The sequence below is a fragment of the Phaethon aethereus genome (genome assembly GCF_964289735.1).
Source record: "Phaethon aethereus genome assembly, chromosome: 3".
Lineage (NCBI taxonomy): Eukaryota > Metazoa > Chordata > Aves > Phaethontiformes > Phaethontidae > Phaethon > Phaethon aethereus.
The window spans coordinates 91,412,248-91,433,405 of NC_138576.1; the positions used below are offsets into that span (position 1 = coordinate 91,412,248).

Here is a 21,158-nt window from a genome sequence, read left to right on the forward strand (position 1 = left end):
TAGATGGGCTCTCATGGGCTACTTGTAGCTCATCAGGGCTGGCCGTGCAGAGGGCAGCCAGCCAGCACTTCCATTGCTTGGGCGCAGAGGACTGTTCTGGGGATAGAGGAAAATAATCTGAGCTGAAACGTGTGGAAAGGAGTGGTCAGAGAGGCATCTTTGTGTTAGGGTCTGTTCTTTTAAAACAGGGGAATCACGGGGTGGGGTGTGTGTGCAAGGAAAGCACAAGACTTGTTCATCAAACTTGAAAAGTTTTGTTAGGGACGGTTGACTCCCACAGCCTCCTGGCAGAGGCAAGGCTGCTGCAGCTCAGTGCCCCAGGTCCCCCAGGAGCAAGATGAACCACGTATTCCCAGTAGGAACAGGCACATGGGTACAGGTGTACAATACATGCCTGTATACACACAGATTGACACAGGCAGACACACAGAGCACTCACATGAACACAAACAGCACCAGGGGTCTCACACTGTACCCTTCTCTGGTGGTTCATGATCAAGGTCTGTTAGTGGGAACACACTCCCCCAAAAAAACCCAAACAAAACAACAACCAACCAACCAAAACAAAGTGGATGTCTCCAGCAGCTGGGTTTAGGCACTCTGCCCAGTAGGAGCCCCTGGATCGTGGTCTTTCCACTTGCTGGCTCCTGGATGTTCAAGCTACTGGGGATGCAGCCCCACTCCACTTGTTGGCTCTTGATTTCACTCTGGTCTCTCCAGTCGCTGGCACCAGACACATGGGTCCTCTGACCCATGCTCTGGCTCAAGTTGCTGGCACTCATACCCCCGCCATACACACACGTGTGCTCAGAATGAGAACTCATCATCCAGGAAAAGAGTTAGAAATGGAATTTAATAAAAAGATAGGACACATGGTGCTGATCAGGCACAGGGCATGGCCAGACAATTGTTCTGACCAGCCCCTGTTTACAGATGACCAGCCTTTTTTATCTTCATATCCATCTTTTTTTCCCCCCATGTTTATTCTTCCCTGAATCAGCTCTTTCCTTGCATTTGGTTCCTTCTGTAAGCATCCCATAATAAGTGTTGTACAATCCTAATTCCTTGGCATTTTATAATGTGTCCCATACCATTAGGCAGCAACCCCTCTCAGTCCAAAAGGTGCTGTAGTGTTGATGTATCTTGATGAGTTTTACAGCTGGAAACCGGGGCTGAGGCTCTCCTGTGACAGCCCTGGGAGGGACCTGGACAGGGTATCCTTTCCTTGGAGTCCTTAATTTGGGTTCCCCACCTAGCCTTGTGCTTCTTGTGCTCCTGTGGCATGTGGAGATGGGCCTTTGGTTGGCTAATGGCTCTTGTGATGGGCCTGGGAGGAGCTGGGCAGGGTGTTATGTGGGCTGCCCCACCAGTATCCTCTGTGCTCCTTTGTGGACATGCAGACAAGCACCTAAGCTAACAGGCAGGATAGTTAAGGGAGCTGTTGCAAGGTCCCTCAGCTGTGCATGTTTGTGGATTCACGAAAACCTCGTAGCAACTGCAACTCTGTAGTACTGATGAACAGGTTATCTCTATTCTAATGCTTTTAGGTTTAGAATGATTGTTTCAGAAATGGAGACTAGGCATGCACAGAGCATGGAAAAAGATGTCCTGGGTGAAGTCTGTCACATATCTATAGGAACTGTATACCTGAGTCTATGTTTAATGATAGACTTATTGCAATAAATACTAGCGTAGACTTATTATTAGTCTTGTTAGGCCTGGGCTTGTGATTCTGCATCTTAGTCCAGAAACTACTGATCAAGCTGAAGCTTGTAAATAGAGGAATTATCTTTTATGAGGGTAAATACTATAGTCACAAAACCAGACAACCTTTCACAGTCATTTCATCTATGTGTATTATACCTGTTTGAGAAAAGAGGACAGTAAAACACATCATTACACTATCATAAGCATGCACGATACACAGCTTAAAAGGTCAATTTAATTACCATAGAATGATAGAATGGTATGGTTTGCAAGGGACTTTTAAAGATCATCTAGTCCAATACCCCTGCAATAAGCAGGGACAGCTTCAACTAAATCTGGTTGCTCAGAGCCCCGTCCAACCTGACCTTGAATGTTTCCAGGGATGGGACATCTGCCACCTCTCTGGGCAACCTGTGCCAGTGGTTCACCACCCTCATTATGAAAAATTTCTTACTTATCTCTAGTCTAAATTTACACTCTTTTGGTCTAAAAACACTACCCCTTGTCCTATCGTAACAGGCCCTGCTAAAATGTCTGTCCCTGTCTTTCTTATAAGCCCCCTTTAAGTACTGGAAGGCTGCAACAAGGTCTCCCTGGAGCCTTCTCTTCCCCAGGCTGAACAACCCCAACTGTCTCAGCCTGTTCTCAGGGGGGAGCTGTTCCACTCCTCTGATCATTTTTGTGGCTCTCCTCTGGACCCTCTCCAACAGGTCTATGTCTTTCCTGTGCTGAGGGCTCCAGAGCTGGACACAGGACTGCAGGTAGGGTCTCACCAAAGCAGAGTAGTGGGGCAGAATCCCCTCCCTCGACCTGCTGGCCACGCTGCTTTGGATGCAGCCCAGGATGTGGTTGGCCTTCTGGGCTGTGAGTGCACGTTGCCGGCTCCTGTCCAGCTTTTCATCCACCAGTACCCCCAAATCCTTCTCAGCAGGGCTGCTCTCAATCCCTTCATGCCCCAGCCTGTATTGATACTGGGTGTTGCCCCGACCCAGGTGCAGGACCCTGCCCTTGGCCTTGTTGAACCTCATGAAGTTTTAATTAATGTAGAACCAAATGAGGATGTTGATGCCAACAGTTCTAACAATCTACAATAGATGACTTTGCTGTTTTTACAATAATTTTATTCCATAGAAATTAATTTAGGCTTTGTCTGGAATTTATTTGAAAAACAAAATTAATTATAGGCATTATACTGTTATTTACAGATTTGGGAATTAATGTTGATGCTGCATTCTAAGGAATGTAATGTCTCATATTTTTAATGATTACACTTGCTGTCACAAAGAGGATTTGAGTATTCATTTGTAACTTTTGTTTATTGTGTCAGCTAATGCTTTTTAGTCACTAAATTTAATGTGGAATGTTTAAAACATTTTAATAAATCTAAGATTTGTACATGAAAGTGGGTAAATGGTGCACACGCAGAATACATAATGGTCATAGCATTTAAAAGCAGTGCTTCTTGGAATGTGATTATGTGACCTCTGGTTACTGGGGTGTAGGGGTGTTCTGGCAGCTGCATGATAGGTTTATAGTCTCAAAGAATGAAAAAAAAAGAAACAAAGATACATTTATCAAAAGGACGAGACTTAAACCTGTGAAATATCTTAGAGATTCCTTAAAATCTGTGGTTTGTAGATGGTTCTGTGAACTTAATACAAAGAGGCAATAGTTCACACTGACTCTCTGAATCATCAGTTGTCCCTCCTGGCAGCTGAAATTAATATCAGAATTAATAAAAAGTGTCATGTTTATCTGCAGGCAAATACATACCATATTCACATTGTTTTTTCTCTCCCTTTTGTTGGAATTAAGTTTTTCAGCAGCATGGTGCAATTTATATAGCATAAATAGAAGTTCCCTTGAGGATGCAGTTGATTTTAGCATTGATGTGGTACCTTCCTCTTGTTGATACTAGCATTAAGATGTGTGTCATGGTTTAGCCCCAGCTGGCAACTAAGCACCACGCAGCCGCTCGCTCACTCCCCTCTCCCCCAGTGGGATGAGGGAGAGAATTGGGAAAAAACTCGTGGATTGAGAGAGAAACAGTTTAATAGGACAGCAAGAAAGGAGGAAACAATAATGACAACAACAATAATACCGACAAAGGAATGTACAAGAACAAGTCATGCCCAATACGGCGATTGCTCACCACCTGGTGATTGATAGTCCGTCCTCGAGCAGTGATTTCCGCCCCCCGGCCAACTCCAGTTTACGTGCTGCTGGGCATGACGTTGTATGGTAGGGAATATCTCTTTGGCCAGCCTGGGTCAGCTGTCCTGGCTGTGTACCCCCAGCCTTCTCGCTGGCAGGCCAGAATGAGAAGCTGGACTGTCCTTGAGTACTTAGCAACAACTCAGAACATCAGCACATTATCAATAGTTTCTCATCCCAAATCCAAAACATATCCTCATGCTAGCTTCTGTGAAGGAAACCAGCTCTATCCTGGCTGAAACCAGGACAATGTGATACCTGGATAAACAGTGTACGTAGTATCAAGGAATAAAACCTTACAGCACTTACTAAGAAAAAAGTGTAAATATAACTTGTTTTCTTGTTAACTGAGGCACAGTGCAATTTTGAGTTAAAGCTTAAAGCAGGTTTATGCATTATTTCAGGTATGAAGAACTGTCAGTTCCTCTGGAAGAATTACTAGTGTGCTGTATCTATGCATGTTCTGAATATGAAGTCAAGTCCTGTGCATACTTGCAGAGATACCAAGAGATCTATTTGGGCAGCACAGCTAATTCTCAAGCTTTTTATTTGCTTTCCTAATACAAATAACCTTTGGGAGATCAGGAAAATGTAATTTCCAGAATATTAATGGATATTTGCTATTTATCAAGATGAATCAGTGGATGAGTATACTGAAGTAAAGTATGATGAGAGGAGTTCTTACAGGTAATTCCAGATGACCGAAGGGATTTTAAGCAATAACATTTTATTGTATAAATTTTTAAAAAGCATTTGGTTTAGGAGAATATAATGCTACTGTCATATCTGTACCGTCATGGCTACTGTACAAAGCACAAGAGAGTATCACATTTATGTAGGGAACCTAAGAGTGAGTTGGGAGACAGAGGAAGCAGCCTGCTGCTTTGGCATCAGCCCAGTAAATCAGTGTCTTGGTGCTGCGGATTGAATACCTACTGGTGTCAGTATAATTTTGTCAGGTCTGTCTTTTGCTTTTGCATGGGTTAAATGGCACAAATTCTGCTTCTCTTTTTGACTGGCCAAGTAGATAGTATGCTTTCCAGAGCATGGCGATTCTTCAGTGTTACGTGTAAAGTGAGTAGGGTGTGCACACCAAAACAGAGAAGGACAACTTAATATTTCCTACAAAATTGCTACCGGAAAGAGGAAATTATTTTCTCTCTGAATGGGAAGGGAGTGTGAAAACAATGGGCGTGATGGATACCTTCATTATGTCTTTGATTTGGTAGAAACAAGTCTTTGACTACTTTAGTTAAGGACAATTAATATTCTACAAGCTTCATGCAGTTTAGGCCCTGTTACTTACTGACTGCGCAAGATCTAAATTACCAAATTGTAGTCTGTTACCTAATTAATTGGAAGCTTATTGTGTGCTTTCCCTTATTTTTTCCCACGTTCTTCCTGTTTTCTTCTGTGGAGCACTTCTGTGTGTGTGTTCCCACCTTGAGTTTGAATTCGGATTTAAACAAAAAGGCCAAAGGTTGATTGGTACTCATTCCTCTCCGGGGTCTATTCCTGCTCTTTTTCTTTGTGAATTGTCTGTTTACTTTTAAGCTTTTCATTTTAAGAAGTTTTACTCATATTTGACAATATTTTGAAGAGTGGGGAAAATACAGAATGAGAAAGCTATTTTCAGTGAAGTGTCATGGAAAAATGGAATGTTTCTTGGTGTATCTATTCCCTGTAAGGTTTTGCAGTATTATCTTCTGTCCTTGTGACAAGGGAACAAGTTTTCCTTTTCTTGCATCTGAACTATTGTAGAACAATGACATGGAGCCTCTCTTGGCTTGCCCTTCAAGAAAAGTATGGCAGGTACTGCTGGAGTGTCTCGAGCTGAATATCTGCCCGACCAGAATGTCTGTGAAATAAGAGTTACCAGTGGTGGTATCAGAGTTAGAAAGATCTGCATCAGATTTCATGTGCCAGACTGATTGTGCAGGTCTGAGAGATTAAAAACTGAAAGAAACAAAAACCCTAACATTTTTTCTTTTCAAGTTTGGAAAAAAGTGTCACTGATAGTGGGGGTGGAACACCCAGGAAGTTGGCATTGATGAATTTTAAATGTTGGGGGTTTGGGGGTTTTTTTAATACCTTTTTATGCTACATATCAGTTCACAAAATGCTTCAGTTCCTCAAAAATAAGCAGATCAATTTTGTTTCCATGGAACATGTAAAACATTTAGGTTCTGTAGCTATTATTAAAAACATTTATGGATAGGATTATCAAAGAGCATGTGTTAATTTAGAGTTTGCTTTCTATTGCAGTTCCCAGAGTGTGGTTTCTTTGGCATGTATGACAAAATTCTCCTCTTCCGTCATGACCTGAACTCAGATAATATTTTGCAACGAATTACATCAGCAGAAGAGATACATGAAGGAGATCTTGTTGAGGTTGTACTCTCTGGTAGGTATTGTTGTAACAATGGAACAGCACGTTTATTCCGTAAATTTAAAGAAAACAGGATGTTATGGAACGTTATTATCATGCTTACCTTGAGCTGTTTGACTTAAGTCTCATACTGGGTTACTGTTTTGGGGTAGAGGTTTCCAAGAAAATCCAAGTGGTACTGATGCTTCAGTATTCAGTTTTGTTATTGTTTCATTGTCATGTTTTAATCTTCCTCAGGTTTATTGTTATACATAAATCTGAATTATAAGAATATTATTTTATAATTATAATAATATAAGTTTATTATTACAACTGTTGAAGTGGAAATGCAGGTAGATTCAGAATTTGCTCTTCTAATGCTGTCAGATTTGTCTTTTTGTTCTGTAACTTTTGTCATTTGATGATTTATACTGCTAAAAGGCTTCATATAAATGTAGTTGCTGAATCATACCTGTATGGACAGACTGTTAAAGATTATTGTAGTGCTTGAAAACAGTTTCTTTTAAACAATAAAGTCCTCAGAATGGTGGTTATTAACTTGTAGTACTCCTCAATAACGAGGACAAAAAACCCCCCCAAACCCTAACTGATTTGACTTTTATGTGTTTCATCAATACCCTGTTGAATTCAAACAAAAGCCAGCTGTAGTTAAACTACAAATAAAAGCTGGACTAGTATCAAGCAGTTCTTTCAGACTTTGAGGACTAAGTGTCAAACTGAGGCTACGGTCTAGAAAGAGAGATCTCTTGTCTGTCATGCGATTAGATTTGTAAATTTGATCATAAAATCTGACTTCCAGAGTCATAAGGCTGAGTTCCTTTGCTGCATTTCAGGACCTACTGTTCTAGGCATGTCTAGGGTGTTTGGTAGTTGATCATCTTGGTTTGAGCTTTTAATTGCTTCTGGTGAATGCTGTATTTGGAAAATTTGTCATGCGTGCCTCTTCTTGACAATCTCTGATAGTTACCTTATAAACAGACAGACCACCAGAAACCGAGGCATTTTGAAGACATGTAAATCTCTTTCAGTAGGGTTTTAAAACTGAGACATGAGAATCTGAATACGGAATGTTAGTACATATTTGATCAAAGAATAGTAGCCATCAGGGCAAGGCAATGTTGGTGTGAAATACCACTTTTTTTATATTCCAAAGAAACAGGACAAAAAATTTGTTTTTTGATACATATATTTTTGATACATCTATGCTTGTTTAAGAAAAAGATCATTGTTAGTGAAGTTTCCTTCACGGTTCTGTTTTGATACACACAGAGTTCCATCTAATAGGCTTTTACTGAAAAAGTCTTTTAGAAGATAAAAATCTAAGCTGTGGAACTGTCCTTTGTTTGAAAATGTTGTAGGTTACAAAACAGCTTGAAAATTAAGTTGGTCTTTCAACTGTTTACTGTTAAGTTGATTTTAGCAAAGCTTGTTGTATTTGCCATCTCAACTTAGTGAGGTTTTCAACATTGTGACTCACACTGTTTATTAGTTGTGGCCATTAGCCTACGGAATCCAATGGATTTTTTCCTCAAAAAAGCTTACTGAAATCTCTGTAAATGCATATTTAAGTGGTATACAGTAAAATGCTGATGTCTAAACAGCTCATTAGTGTTCTTTGAATCTGCCATTTTTAAAACAACATATTCTTTCCATTAATACTTCTTGATCCTGTGGCAAGAACCATAACTTACTGCAATTTTCTAAAAGCTTTGGCTACAGTTGAAGATTTCCAGATTCGTCCTCATGCACTTTATGTGCATTCCTACAAGGCTCCTACTTTTTGTGACTACTGCGGAGAGATGCTTTGGGGTTTGGTACGACAAGGATTAAAATGTGAAGGTAAGTCTGTGATTCTTAGTGTATTTTTGTGTGTGCATATCTTTATAAGATGGGGAAGAGAAATTGTATCTTGTTTGATATGTTTGCACGTGATAAATGTAGTATTTCATAGAGTCAGAAGGGGTTGTGCATTAGGAAACCTGAGTTCTGATCCTGGCTTTAATGCAAACTGTGTGTGACCTTGGGCAAATTACTTAAGAAGTGTACTTACTTCCCACATTGAAAAAAAAAAAAAAAGCTAGCTTACAAGCATGTGTTCTTTGCACAAGGAGCACGTACTTTGGAGAGACTCCCAAAGGGGAATACCTTTCCTTATGGCCTTCATCCAGCTGGCTGTGGAGCACTCCGCAGCCTGTCAGGTACTGACTCCTGCCTGCTCACAGGCATCTCCCTGGGCTCTTGTGCTCCAAAGTGAGGGGGTGATGAAAGCCGCCTGGTGAGGGGAGAGTGAGGAGGATGGTCAGCTGCTTCAGAGTCTTAGACCTTGTTTCTACAGTTGGGCTTACTGGAGACCAGTTTTTTAGCAAGTAGTGCAAAAAAAGCTGTTTCTGTGTATTGCATCAAGAACACTAAAATAAGAGAATTTAACTGAACAATCTTTTTCTGCCTTTACTACTTTCCTGGATCATGTTTTTAACTGTTTTATCTAAATATTAGTACTATTTTTTTTACTTTGAATGTTGCAAGGTTTTTTTATCTAAAAGAATAAAAAAATCTTTCAGGTTGTGGGTTAAACTACCATAAGCGATGTGCCTTCAAGATTCCAAATAACTGCAGTGGAGTGAGAAAGAGGCGTCTGTCTAACGTGTCTTTACCAGGAGCAGGGCTTTCAGTTCCAAGACCAGCACAAGCTGAATATACATCCTCTGCCTCTGAAGAAGTATGTAATGTGAAAGGGGAAACAATTTCTGGTTTTAAATCCTTTAACCTCTGGGGAACTAGCTAGTGTTGCAAGTGGCTCATAATGAGTACAAGGGAGTTGAGCTCAACCATTATGACTGGTTTGGGTTCATTTTTAAATCTGGTGAGTCTTAAACTGTGACATTTACTGATAAGTATTATTACTGTGAGAAATGAAATGGGAAGTAAATTATAACTTTTATGTATAATTTTGTTATTAGCTTGTCACTCATGGTTATATGAACTCTGAGAACTTTGGTTTCAGGAATGATAAAACACCTTTTCTTCTTTGTAATACAGATTAATTTTGTAATTACAGTATCAGTATAGAATAGTTACTTGGCTAAAGCAGTACAAATTGTAAGCTTTAATGCTGGGAGAGGAGAGAGTGTTCCTGATATGCTGTTAAGCTTTTCACAGAGTTAATCTAAAAAAAACCCCCAAGCCCTGTCAAGGAGGGCGTAGGGGGATGAAGAGTTTATAGTAAAACCCATCATCCATAATAGTTCTTTGTTATAATGGTTAATGATGATTGCTGAGAGGTTATTGATTACACTGCAACTATATTGGGATCGTAAGACAGGACAGGCAGTGATTAGATCCATTTGTTTCATTGCTGCTTTCATCGTGGGATAAAAGCAGTGCTTTTGACACTTAGTCTTCCTACTTGTCTAATTCTGTTACTTTGCACTATAACAGTTCTTACATTATTACCATAGTTTAAAATATAAATTGTATAATTTTTCCAGTTCCAGAACATAATTTTTCTAGCCAGAGGCTATGAAGCATACTCTTGAGTCACGAAAAAATATTTATTCTGATGTTTATAACTATTGGTAAGGTTTATTCAGTGAACGTAGAATTGTAACCGTTTCTCCTATTACAGAATTTAACTTTTATGATTTCTACATGTGTGTTTAGTACCTCTTTGACACCTCTTTTTTGCTCTCCGATTTTGAATACTTGGCTTAGATGATCAATAATACATTATCATGTATGCAGTTCATCTTTCAGGAGGCTTAAAATGCTTTAGGGCAGATGTAAAGGAACATGGCCTTGTACTTTTTTCTGTAGATGTAGGTAACTGGAATTTTATCCTGCTGAATGTTCAGTATGATACTCAATACCTTTTTAATTGCTGAAGTTTTTGTTTTAACTTAATTTCAAAGTATTGGGAGGCAGGATAATTTCAAAAATTAGTTTTTAATTTTCTAAATATTTTTGTTTAACTTGGTAAGCTATCTAGGCATGCCATACTTAGCTTTTTAAAACTGACAGCTTGAGGGCCCCCGTAGAACTGTTTTGGTAAAAATCATGTATACCTTCTTTATTCCAGCGCTGCTGCCCAGAACCTAGTAAGAGGATTCCCTCCTGGAGTGGTCGTCCCATCTGGATGGAAAAGATGGTGCTTTGCAGAGTGAAGGTTCCACACACCTTTGCTGTTCACTCTTACACTCGTCCCACCATATGCCAGTATTGCAAACGGCTGCTCAAGGGCCTTTTTCGCCAAGGAATGCAATGTAAAGGTAAACATTTAATTTTCTGCTGCAGCGATAATTTTCAGTAAAGGTCTTGTATTTAAAACTGATTTCAACTTATGTTTTGATTGCCAGAAGATTGTATACTATGTATGCAACAGTGTAGTTTTTGAAAAATTGCGTGTTTGTGAGAGGATTATAGCAGCCCTCATGTTCATTTTAGTAGATTGTGCATTGTACATTTTTCTGAAAAATAAAATTTAATCACATATGGATTGGTAACACCTTAATTCTAGAAGGATAATTCTAGTTAATAAAAATGGGAAATACTTCTCTTTGTTCAATGTCTGTATTCTAGACTCATCAGTAAAGAATTTGTCAGTTTTCATTATATTATTCTAGTACAGAATACTGGTTATTATCTTTTGGAAAAATTTTATACAGATAGGTGCCTTTCCTGAACTAGCTTAGGCTTCATCAGCTGCATGGTTTTTATTTAGCATATGTTAAGATGCATGACTTCAGTTCTCAGACTCTTTTATGCAGTTCCCAGGGCATAACTATGACGTTGTGGTCTTCTTTTGGCTCTTTACTGCTGGATAGTGCAGATCTGTCAGCTTTGTTGCAGGAAAGAAAACTGTAGTGATGAAGCCTAAGCATTAATATGGAAAGGACTTTCCATTGGTACTCACATTTGACAAACTCACAGGAGAGCAAAGGTCATCATTTTGAATGAGGTCACTTAATACGTTCTCAGTTTCCTTTAGTAGAAGAGAGCAAAAATTGTAAGCTTGTAGCTGTGTTAACTTTCTTTTGACTAAAAATACTCCTGTCTCATGTAAGGAAGGAAGAAGTTTTATCTTTTGTTTCTGTTTTTATTAATTTGCAGTCTTTGTAGTTTGTTTGAAGTCTGCATCCTGAACTGTTTTTGATTTATTTTTTTTTAGTCAGTATGTCTCCGGAATACATGTAATACATTAATAATGAAACCTGAAAAAGATGCTTTGCAGTTTTAACATACAGATGCTACTCACCACACACAGTTGTTGTGACTGTATATCCAGCTGAACAAATGGGGCTACCACATCAGTTTCAGGGAATTGAATGACACTGGATAAAAATAGCATTTATGCGTGGAAAACAAGCCTAGAGAAATGTTATATATGTGCACAGGACAGAAATAAGTATATTAATAGGCCTCCATTTATGCAGTATGATACTATATGTATTTCTAATATATCAGGAATTTATATCAAACAATCAAAATATTTTCATACTGCTTTCTCCTACAGATTCTTAAGGTTTCCCACTGAATTCCTTGTGCACATTCCCATAGCTTGGGGTCTTTCAGCAGTCCCATGTTGCTGAGTACCCGCAAAAGCCCTGGATTTCTTGAATTCATCCAGGCTTCTACTTGGACTCTGAGGATGATTTTTGGGATGCTAAAGCTATATTTGTGGTAATAAATGAAATGTGCCCAGGAGCATTCCTGGACACTGAGGTCAACTGGGACAAAATGACCTGTGCTCATGAACGAGTTTTCTTAGCATCCCAGCGTGGGTGGCTCTATGCAGACTACCTGCTGGGAACAAGTTCATGGGATGCTCTGATTTGTGAACTAGACCCAGGAACTGTTCGGGATTGTGCTAATGCTGTGGGCCAAAAGCATGCTAGGAGATATTTCTAACTGTTCACTAGACCGGAGAGTTTCATTGCAGTACTATGTTTCTGGACATAGTTTAATTTATTAGGATTGGCTTGCTCTTAGTCTTTCTAGTTCCCTGGTAGGATTTGAAATGTCTCTGTTCCAGCCACCTTCAAACTAGTGAAGTAACCATATTCCATGATATGGACTGAAAACTGCTATAGAAAGGACAATTCAGTGGTGTCCTAGGATGCTTCCTCGCAGGCACTTAAAAGCTGAACAGGATTGTACTTTGCTCCAAGATTTGGCTTCTCTCCTACTGAAAATGGGGAGATAATGATTTTTCCCTTGTGTGGGCTTAAAAGGAAAGCACAGTGAGCTTTCTTTGCATAGCAGAAAGGGACTAAATAATCAGTTTGAAAACTGTTGTGGGGGCAGTAGGGAGTCTTGAAATTCAGATGTTGATACAGAGTTGAATATTACAACGATGCTGCTAATAAAGGAAATTCCTGTTAATACCACTAATGTATGTCGGACTTCGTTCAGTAGGTTGCATCTGATACCTCGGATGCAGAAATGGCATCAAGGTTAGATTCCATATCCACATTAGGCCAGACCTGAACATAATGTTATTCTATCCTGCCCTGTGTCAACAGGCAGAAATGGAGCTTCTGTGTTCAGCCAAATCTGTAATCTAAATGATAGAGGAACTGGACTTTGGGATTTACTGCAAAGCATATTTGCTCTGTGATACAGGTGTGTGGTCCTAGAGGCTCTGATGGCTGCAAGTCTTAGGCAGCAGGTGGGGAAAAATGATAGAGATGAGACATTTAAATCTTATAGCAATGGAAAAAAGGGTGTGGAACAGATGAGAGGATGGGAAAAATTACATCATAATGGAAAAAATAACTACAGAGAAAGCTAGACAAGTAGAAAACTGTTTTGTACTGGAAGGGGAAGTGCTGGCATAATAAATAGCGGTGGGGCAAATCAACATGTGACATCAGGGCAAGATTGTTAATTTTCTTCTGGAGGTGACCTCACTGGTGCTGTCTTCAGTTACATGGAAGTGTATGAATCTTGAAATGTATGAACTGAAGCTTGTGATGAAAGTAGTGAATGATAGAATGTTAGTGTCTGAGTAGGAGTAAGATTCTGGTATCATGGGCTTATTTATCTTCTGTTTTAGATTGCAGATTCAACTGTCACAAACGCTGTGCGTCTAAAGTACCTAGAGACTGTCTTGGAGAGGTGATTTTCAATGGAGGTAAGATGAGAAGCATGCTTTCAAATAGTGACAGGTCTTTGAAAGCTTAACAAGACGCATTAGCTTTTGGTTCCCTCATGTTTGAATAATTTATGTCTTTTTATTTTAGCTTCCCATTTTTTTCACTTGAGATCGCTGACAATTAAAAAGATTCACTGTAAAAGTTATACTATGATACTTTAATTTTACTTAATCATGAAATACATATTTTTAAATGTTAATATCTGAAGATCCGTACCATTTTTTGTGACTTTCTCAAATCCATGATTTTTAGTGCCAGAGTTAACCCAGTAGTTTATGAGGTAAAAGAGAAAGCAAAAAAACAAGCCAAACCAAAACAAAAAAACTACTCTTAATTTTTTTGAAACCTCAGTTAAGCAGGACTGTTTTCTGAATAGACTTTACGGAGTTGAAAGGGGAAGGTGGGAAACAGTATGTGGAAGAAAGTTCAGAGTCTTATTCTTATAAGTTTTAGACCAGTGTAAAGCTGATGAAATATGAGATGGATGAGCAGACAGTGAGGTGGATTGAAAGCTGGTTGAATGGATGGGCCTGAAGAGTGTTGGGAATGAAATTGATGACGTGCAGCAGATCACACCAAACTGTACAACCTGATTCAGAGGCCGGGCAGCAGCGCTGTTAGCCAGTGGATCTGTTGCCATTGCACAATATGTCCCATCCATTCGTGCCTGCCTCCTTCTCCAGCTCCAAGGCTCTTGCCTGGGTCTTGAGATTGGTGGCGATGAACAATAATGTGCAACATATTGTTGCTGCAGTCTGCTTTCACCACCCTTGTGATTAAGGTACTAGTTTGGGAACTACAGTTTCAGACAATTCTTTTGTAGACATAAGGAGTCGTTTATTTTTTTCTTTTTCCCACCCTTAACTTCAGCTCTCCTCCTCAGAAAAAAAATAAAAAGCATATAGATTAAGGTATTTGTATGTCTTATTTCTTAGTTTTCCACAGTGCAAGTTGTACAGCTTTTGGAAACTTTAAACTTCCCCCAGCAGAAGGTCAGATGCGAATAAGATCTGTTCTGCTTTTCTCTCTTCCTGCAGTACCACAACTCCCTTTTTCTCTCTTACTTTTGCTATTATAGGCTGCAAGGGCAGTGAGAAGAGAGTTGGGTTTCTGTTGATGGAGGATTTCATTTGCACAGGAATAATTCTCTGGGTCATCTCTAGCCATCAAAAGGTTACTTTGTCCTGATTACTTGTGGAACAGAATTACTTAATGAGATTTAGATTTAGACCTTAAGCTTTTCACTCCATTTCTTTCAACATGGTTCTTGGTTTGATTTGGTCTCTCTTGCCCTGGCATTTAGCAAAGACAAATTGGTAATGTTCATTAACATGTTCTGCATCATTCAGCAAAAACTTGAGGATTTTTTATACTCTGTTTGTACTTTTATGTTTACTTGCATAAGTGTGAACTGAAGAAGAAATTGTGTGGATTTTTCGTGTTTTCTTTGGGTTTTTTGTTTTCTTTTTTTTTTAATTGTGTATTTGAAATAATATTTGAATCCTGCATTGTTTCCAGAACCTGCAAGCCCAGGCCAGGACTTGGACATGCCAATGGAAGTTGATAGCAGTGAAATGAATAGTGATGGTAGTCGGGGTCTAGATGATGCAGAAGAGCCCTCTCCTCCAGAGGACAAAATCTTCTTTATGGATCCGTCTGACCTTGATGCAGACAAAGATGAGGAAGCTGTCAAAACCATCAGGTAAGTGATAAGGTGGATTTCTTTGCTCTGGATGTACTTTCCTCAATATTGTGCAGTAAAACTTTGAAACACTTCTGATTAGACCAGTTGTATTGCTTAAAGTGTCATTTTCTGATTTGCCTTTTTTTAATGTGAAAATGCTTTGTAAAGTTATCCTGTTGCAAGCAAATCTGAAACATAAATAAATTAAAATAATACTGTCTTTTCTAATTGGAAAAAGTTCTTGTGCTATGACTGTTAGCAAAGAAATAAAGCTAGATTATGAAAACATGGTAAAATTTATGACGAGGCTTAACATGGCTGAGACATGACTAAGATCTTCATGTCTTTAGCCTAATTTAGTTACTGTTGTACATATGTTGATTTAAAACGAATTACTCAATATACCTTAGTATATGCATTATAGCTTGTATGCATTTTAGGTAGAAGTTTGAAATTATTTTTTTTTTTAACTTGAGCATGATTTTTCTGAAGTCTTCTATCTGATCACAGTTACATTGGTTCCTTTAATCAAGCGTGGTGTTTTTGCTTTCTGTATTACTCTGAATAGTGCCATCCTGATTTTCTTAAGTCATTCTTAAAAAGGCAGGAGCAGTTGTATTAGGTCAAACCAAAGGTCATGTTAGCTCAGTGCTTAGTAGCAAATGTGTAAGGAAGATCATATAGCGATACCTTCTCAACTTTCAGTGATTTATAGGTCAAGGACTTTGTGTTCCACCTCTAGGTAGGATTTTTCCATTTATTTGTAATTGCATTTGAAGCAGTTGAAGTTTTTTGGCATGATACAGCATCCTATGGCAGCCAATTCTGCAGTGTAACTGTGTGCTGTGTTAAAGCATCCTTACATTGTTGGTTTTGAATCTGTCATGTGATTTCATGTGTTTACAAACGTTTCTGTTAGTGCCAGAACAGAAAAAATTTCTCTGGTGTTAAGCAAGCAATTTAGTGGTTCACTCCATCTTCAGCACTATTAAAACCTGTACATTTACCTAATGACTGTCAGAATGTTAGAGATTGTGAAATCTCTGTCTGCAGGACAGTTAATATCCTTGAGTATTGATAAAACTTCCTAATGATTTGAATTAACACGACCCTGTTGATATCTTCATAAATTGAAAGTATGCTTAGATAAGGACCTTTATTAGTGTAATAAAAATACGAAGCAGTAGCGCAGTCAACTTAGACAAGAGAAAATAGCAATGCTGATGTTGATTATATTTTTATGCTGGATTAAGACCAGCAATCTCAGCTAATTGTTTTGAGAGAGGATGATTTCTGAAGGTTTCCACATTCCAGTGTGTTTCTTCTGTGTTCCATAAAGTAATTTAAGTACTGCAATACTTGCACTAGAAGAGCTAGTGGAAGCTCAGATACTTTATCAATGTAATTTATCAATGAAATAATTTGAATGGGAAGGAAAGGTACCTGTTCCTGAAAATTATGGACTAAATGTGTAGTACCAGTATAATTGCGGTACTGTTGTGTTTCAACTTGCTAAATAGTAACAGTTCTATCTTTTTTTAGTCCTTCAACAAGCAACAATATTCCTCTTATGAGAGTTGTACAGTCAATCAAGCATACAAAGAGGAAGAGCAGTACAATGGTGAAGGAAGGTTGGATGGTCCACTACACTAGTAGAGACAATCTGGTCAGTGACTTTAGTTTCTTCCTACATTTAACTTAAATTATTTCTCTAAACCAGTGTATTGTATTACTTTTATTTAGATATTCTGATTTACAGTATCATTTGAAAGAACTTAGCCGTGATGATCATTAAAAAGAAATCTATTGTGAACGAGAAACTGTAGTTTATTCAAAATTCTTCATGTGGCCATACAACAGTACTTTTCCTTCTCCCTTTTATGAAGGAGAAGTATCTCTAAATTGTCTCAAATAAATTGCATGTTTAAGATTTCAGCTTTCCTGGGGTAATAATTCGGAATAACTTCTGTCTTCTTTCTGTTTAGCAGTTGAACTGAATGTTTGTATCAGTGCTGTGGGTTTTTTTTCAACTACAGGAAAAGCTAGAAATTATTATAAAATGATGAGTACTGAAGTGGTTGACACTATTCTAATGATCTAGGTGTTTGTAAATGTTTATGTATAGATATGGGAGCCCTTCTTTCCTCTAGTAATTCACTCTATCTAAAACTAAGCACTATTGAACACCATCCCCCCCAACTCACTATTCCTTTTCATGTCAGTGGAATAAAGAGTTGCGGCTTGACTGTATGTCCTTGGGTATGCAAGCATCCTCCAAAAAGACTATGCTGTTCGTTTCCAGTGCTACCAATAATGACGTCTTAACTGAACCTTCTTAGGCAAGCTCCTTGGTTTTGTGTATTGAGGAGGAAGATAAGGAAGAGTAACTGGGTTCCTTAGAGTTGTCTGTCTGATGGGAGGGAGTGAATCCTCTTGTCTTTTGGTAGATGAATGAAAAGGATGAAGTCAAGAAGTTCCCAGATCTCATGAAGCACATTGTGTCATTTTGAGACTGTTCATGAAAGGGAGCATAATTTTCCATTCCTTGTCTCTATGCAGGAGGCTGATTGAAGGGGGACTTCAGGAGTGTAGAGAAGCCAAATTATTTAAGTTCTGTTCAAATCAAGCTGTGGGATGATACTAGTCAGCTCAGATTACTGTAGTATTTTTACTTTTTGTGATTGCCAACTAAACAGATCACTGCAAGTGGTCTGTCAGAAATTGCCTTACAAAACATTTCTTTCAAGTACAGTTTTCTGATATCTAGATGTATTTATCACAAACCAAAATAAGTATCTAGCATATTTCAGATGAGATTCCAGCCAAGGCTACTTAACAGACACAGTTATCATCAGCTGGCTGTTGAAAAACTAAGGCTGGGTAGTAGATGAAGATTAATAGTTCTAGCAGAGTTCAGGGCAGGCCTGGTATTTGTCTCTGATTTAATCTTTCAGTAGAGCCAGTATATTTTTTTCATGGACTTTCTTGGATCCCCTTGTAGAACAATGATCAGATTGTACACCTTAGCTTAGTTAGATTTTTTTCATCTACCAGTCCAGCTGCTACCTACATGACATCTACCAAAAAGGCCATTCAAATGAAATGGAGTATTCTGCCCCAAAGCAAGGTACCTTCAGCCAAGCAAGATCTCATAGAACTTCCTAGTGGGAGGACACCCTTGGCTGTTTCACTTGACCTCTCTGCTCTCAGCAATGTCAGACTATTTCCTATTCGTGAAACAACTCGGGCTTTCTAAGAGTTCCAAAGAGGTTCGTTTTAACAGCAATATCTGTATACTTCTTGTAATATATCAGCAATATCTTGCTGACACTGGATAACAAAATATCTCACCTTTATAATGAGAAGTTTTTCTATCATTGTCTGTATTCTTTTCCTCACTCTGAGTCCATGCTTTCTCAGAATACGGTGTGGGCAGATTTTGAATCCCTGAGTCACCAACCTGTTCCTTAATTCTCTCCTCTGAAGTCTTCCTTGATTCACTATTTAATAAAGAGCATATATGTCCATAGGACAGGCTCACCCTTATGCTTTCATGCAGTTTCCGTTCAGTGCTGGCTGGGAATTCCATTTAGTTAAATCCATTAATGTCCTAGCTTTCTTAGTCTTAACTCCTACAGGTAGTCTTAACTTGACCATTATTGAAGTGATTTAAGCTCTGCTGTATTATGTTTCAAACTTTGTTATCCTAGGACAGCGTTAATGGTCTTGGATTTTTGTCACAGAAAAATGAAAATGGGTTTCCAACTATATGAGCATGGCGCAAACAAAATTAAGTTAGATTCATACAGCCATATTAGCTTTCTAAAAGCTTCTTTGTTTTGAGGAATGATCCTTTGCTTAAAATTATGAGATAGTTAAGTGCAACAGCTTATTCATATTACTTTTTGGTGGAGACGATATTTCTCATTAGTGGAAACTTCCAGAAAATGGCTATTTAGTCTGTCTTGATTTTTATTTTATCTTCCCCAAGATATTTTGTCCACTTGAATCTCGTAATCTGTCTGTCTTGCTGCTGTGTGCTTTTGACCTTATAGAATTCTGTATTGACAAAAGAACTAAGGACTTGTCAGGCTTGCTCAGTCCTCGAACCCTTGCAGTGTTGGTGTGAGGGCACAGAGCGATAAAGCATGGCTCCCACCATTGTTACTAAATTAAAATAATTTGGGTTTTGTGAGCACATGCACCTGGAGTGAAACCTGTGTAGGTAACTCTTTTTCCTGTATGAGATAACTGCTGTTGTCACTGCTATTATTATAAGGTAAGTGATTTTTTTTTTCTGGTTTATGGAAGTAATTTTATGAGCCTCTTCTTGAGTTTAAAAAAAAATCTTTATTCCCAAAGTGTATATTTTTATGTATCTAATCTAAGATGCAGCTGTAGATTCATGTTGGTTGATTATCTTAGTCATCTAAAGCATTTCTCATTTAAATAATAAGATAACAAAAGCCGTACCAGTGATTTATTCCTTACATTATTGTACTGTGCATTTTGTAGAGAAAAAGACATTATTGGAGACTGGACAGCAAATGCCTCACACTATTTCAAAATGAATCTGGAACAAAATATTACAAGGTAATTAATGATGAGTAATAATTATGTTGCACTTGATTTACTCAGTGCTTTATAGATCTGAAATCTACCTGTGAACAGTATAAGTAGTATTTCCATTTCCCCATCTTTTTTTAATCAAAACTGTGACAGGTTAGTTGTTGGCCAAAGCTTGTAAATGAGAAGGACCAAGACTAACTCTGAGAAATTGCTTGCAGCTGACTTCTAATCCCCTTGAGTATGTCTCTCCTTACATTTTACATGCACTGCTCTTCTGAATTGCTTAGCTTTTTTTGCCTTTCTTCACAATTACCAGAGAGTTTGTTTGGCTGCCAGTCTAATGAAGGCTAAGATTTTTGCATTCTAAAAATAGTGACTGCAACTTTGCATGTTATGTATTTTGTTTCAAGGTTCCCAAAATTAAATTTTTCCTAACTGTACAACTGAAAGTTGCAAGCAAGATTTAGAGGAAAATATACTGTGCAGCCTGGTGTTTTATAAATGAAACTTAGCAATAAGTTTAGTATATTGTTAATATAGTAACGTTTTCAATGGTGGAATATTCAGAAAATGTGTTTGAATGTATAAACAGGATTTTTCCCTTTCTTGTCTTACATCTTTAGGTGGGGGTCCAAATCTTGCAGCTTCTTCCTTTATAACATCTCTAAGGTCAAGCCTTTTCTCTGTACACCCAGCTAAACTTGCCCAGATCCTTTTCATCCCTATCTTGACCAATGCAGTCTCTTCTTCTCAGACCTCCCTGATACTTGTATTGCCCTGTGCATTCAAAACACAGCTGGTAAAATATGTTCCTTGCTTGTTGCTGCGTTGTGTCACTGCTTCTAGTCCTTTGACTCGCCCCTTTGCTCCTCTTCTCTTAACTGCTTAAATCTCAGGTTGTATTTTCTGTTAGAATCATTCACAGTTGTTGCCTTTACATTTATCTGCTCTTCATCTTAATCAGCTACTGTCTCTTATCCCCCTAATGCCAGCCCGGTGTTCACCTGCTTGTTCACTACTCTTGCAAGTGATACGTACCTGTACACCTTCCCATGTATGTGGAATGTCCTCCTCCAGCTGGTATTCTTCCTTCAGATCTGTTCTCTAGTACTGCTTGTACCATGATCTTAAACTGGCAAGGTAGAGGAGTCAGTAGAAATAGTTAATATCTGTACGAAAGAGAATCTTTACCCAAAACGATTCAAATATGTGAAGCAGTGCTTATTGACTACCTTATATAACCACATCCTCTTCTTAATGTTGTCTTGTTTCACTTTTTTCCCCTGTCATGCTCTTCTCTAGCTAAGCTGTATAAACTACAGGGGGAAAATGGTCATTCTATAGTTGTGCATCATTTGTATGTGGTGGGGGCATGTCTCATGCTGAGTATAAATGCCATTTGTCTGAGTAGGGAATAGTAGCTGTATAGAGAGAACTGTGGTGG

General features: G+C 38.5%; 1 protein-coding gene across 1 annotated transcript in view; it reads left to right on the plus strand.

The window, feature by feature from the left end:
- PRKD3 (protein kinase D3) overlaps positions 1–21,158 on the plus strand; it is a 41,948-nt gene that overhangs the window by 7,454 nt on the left and 13,336 nt on the right. The window contains exons 2-9 of the mRNA XM_081998099.1: positions 6,187–6,325; positions 8,018–8,149; positions 8,872–9,038; positions 10,386–10,575; positions 13,362–13,439; positions 14,980–15,163; positions 16,688–16,811; positions 19,661–19,738. Of these exons, the coding sequence (XP_081854225.1) occupies positions 6,187–6,325; positions 8,018–8,149; positions 8,872–9,038; positions 10,386–10,575; positions 13,362–13,439; positions 14,980–15,163; positions 16,688–16,811; positions 19,661–19,738 (1,092 nt within the window). The remainder of the gene's footprint in view (positions 1–6,186; positions 6,326–8,017; positions 8,150–8,871; positions 9,039–10,385; positions 10,576–13,361; positions 13,440–14,979; positions 15,164–16,687; positions 16,812–19,660; positions 19,739–21,158) is intronic.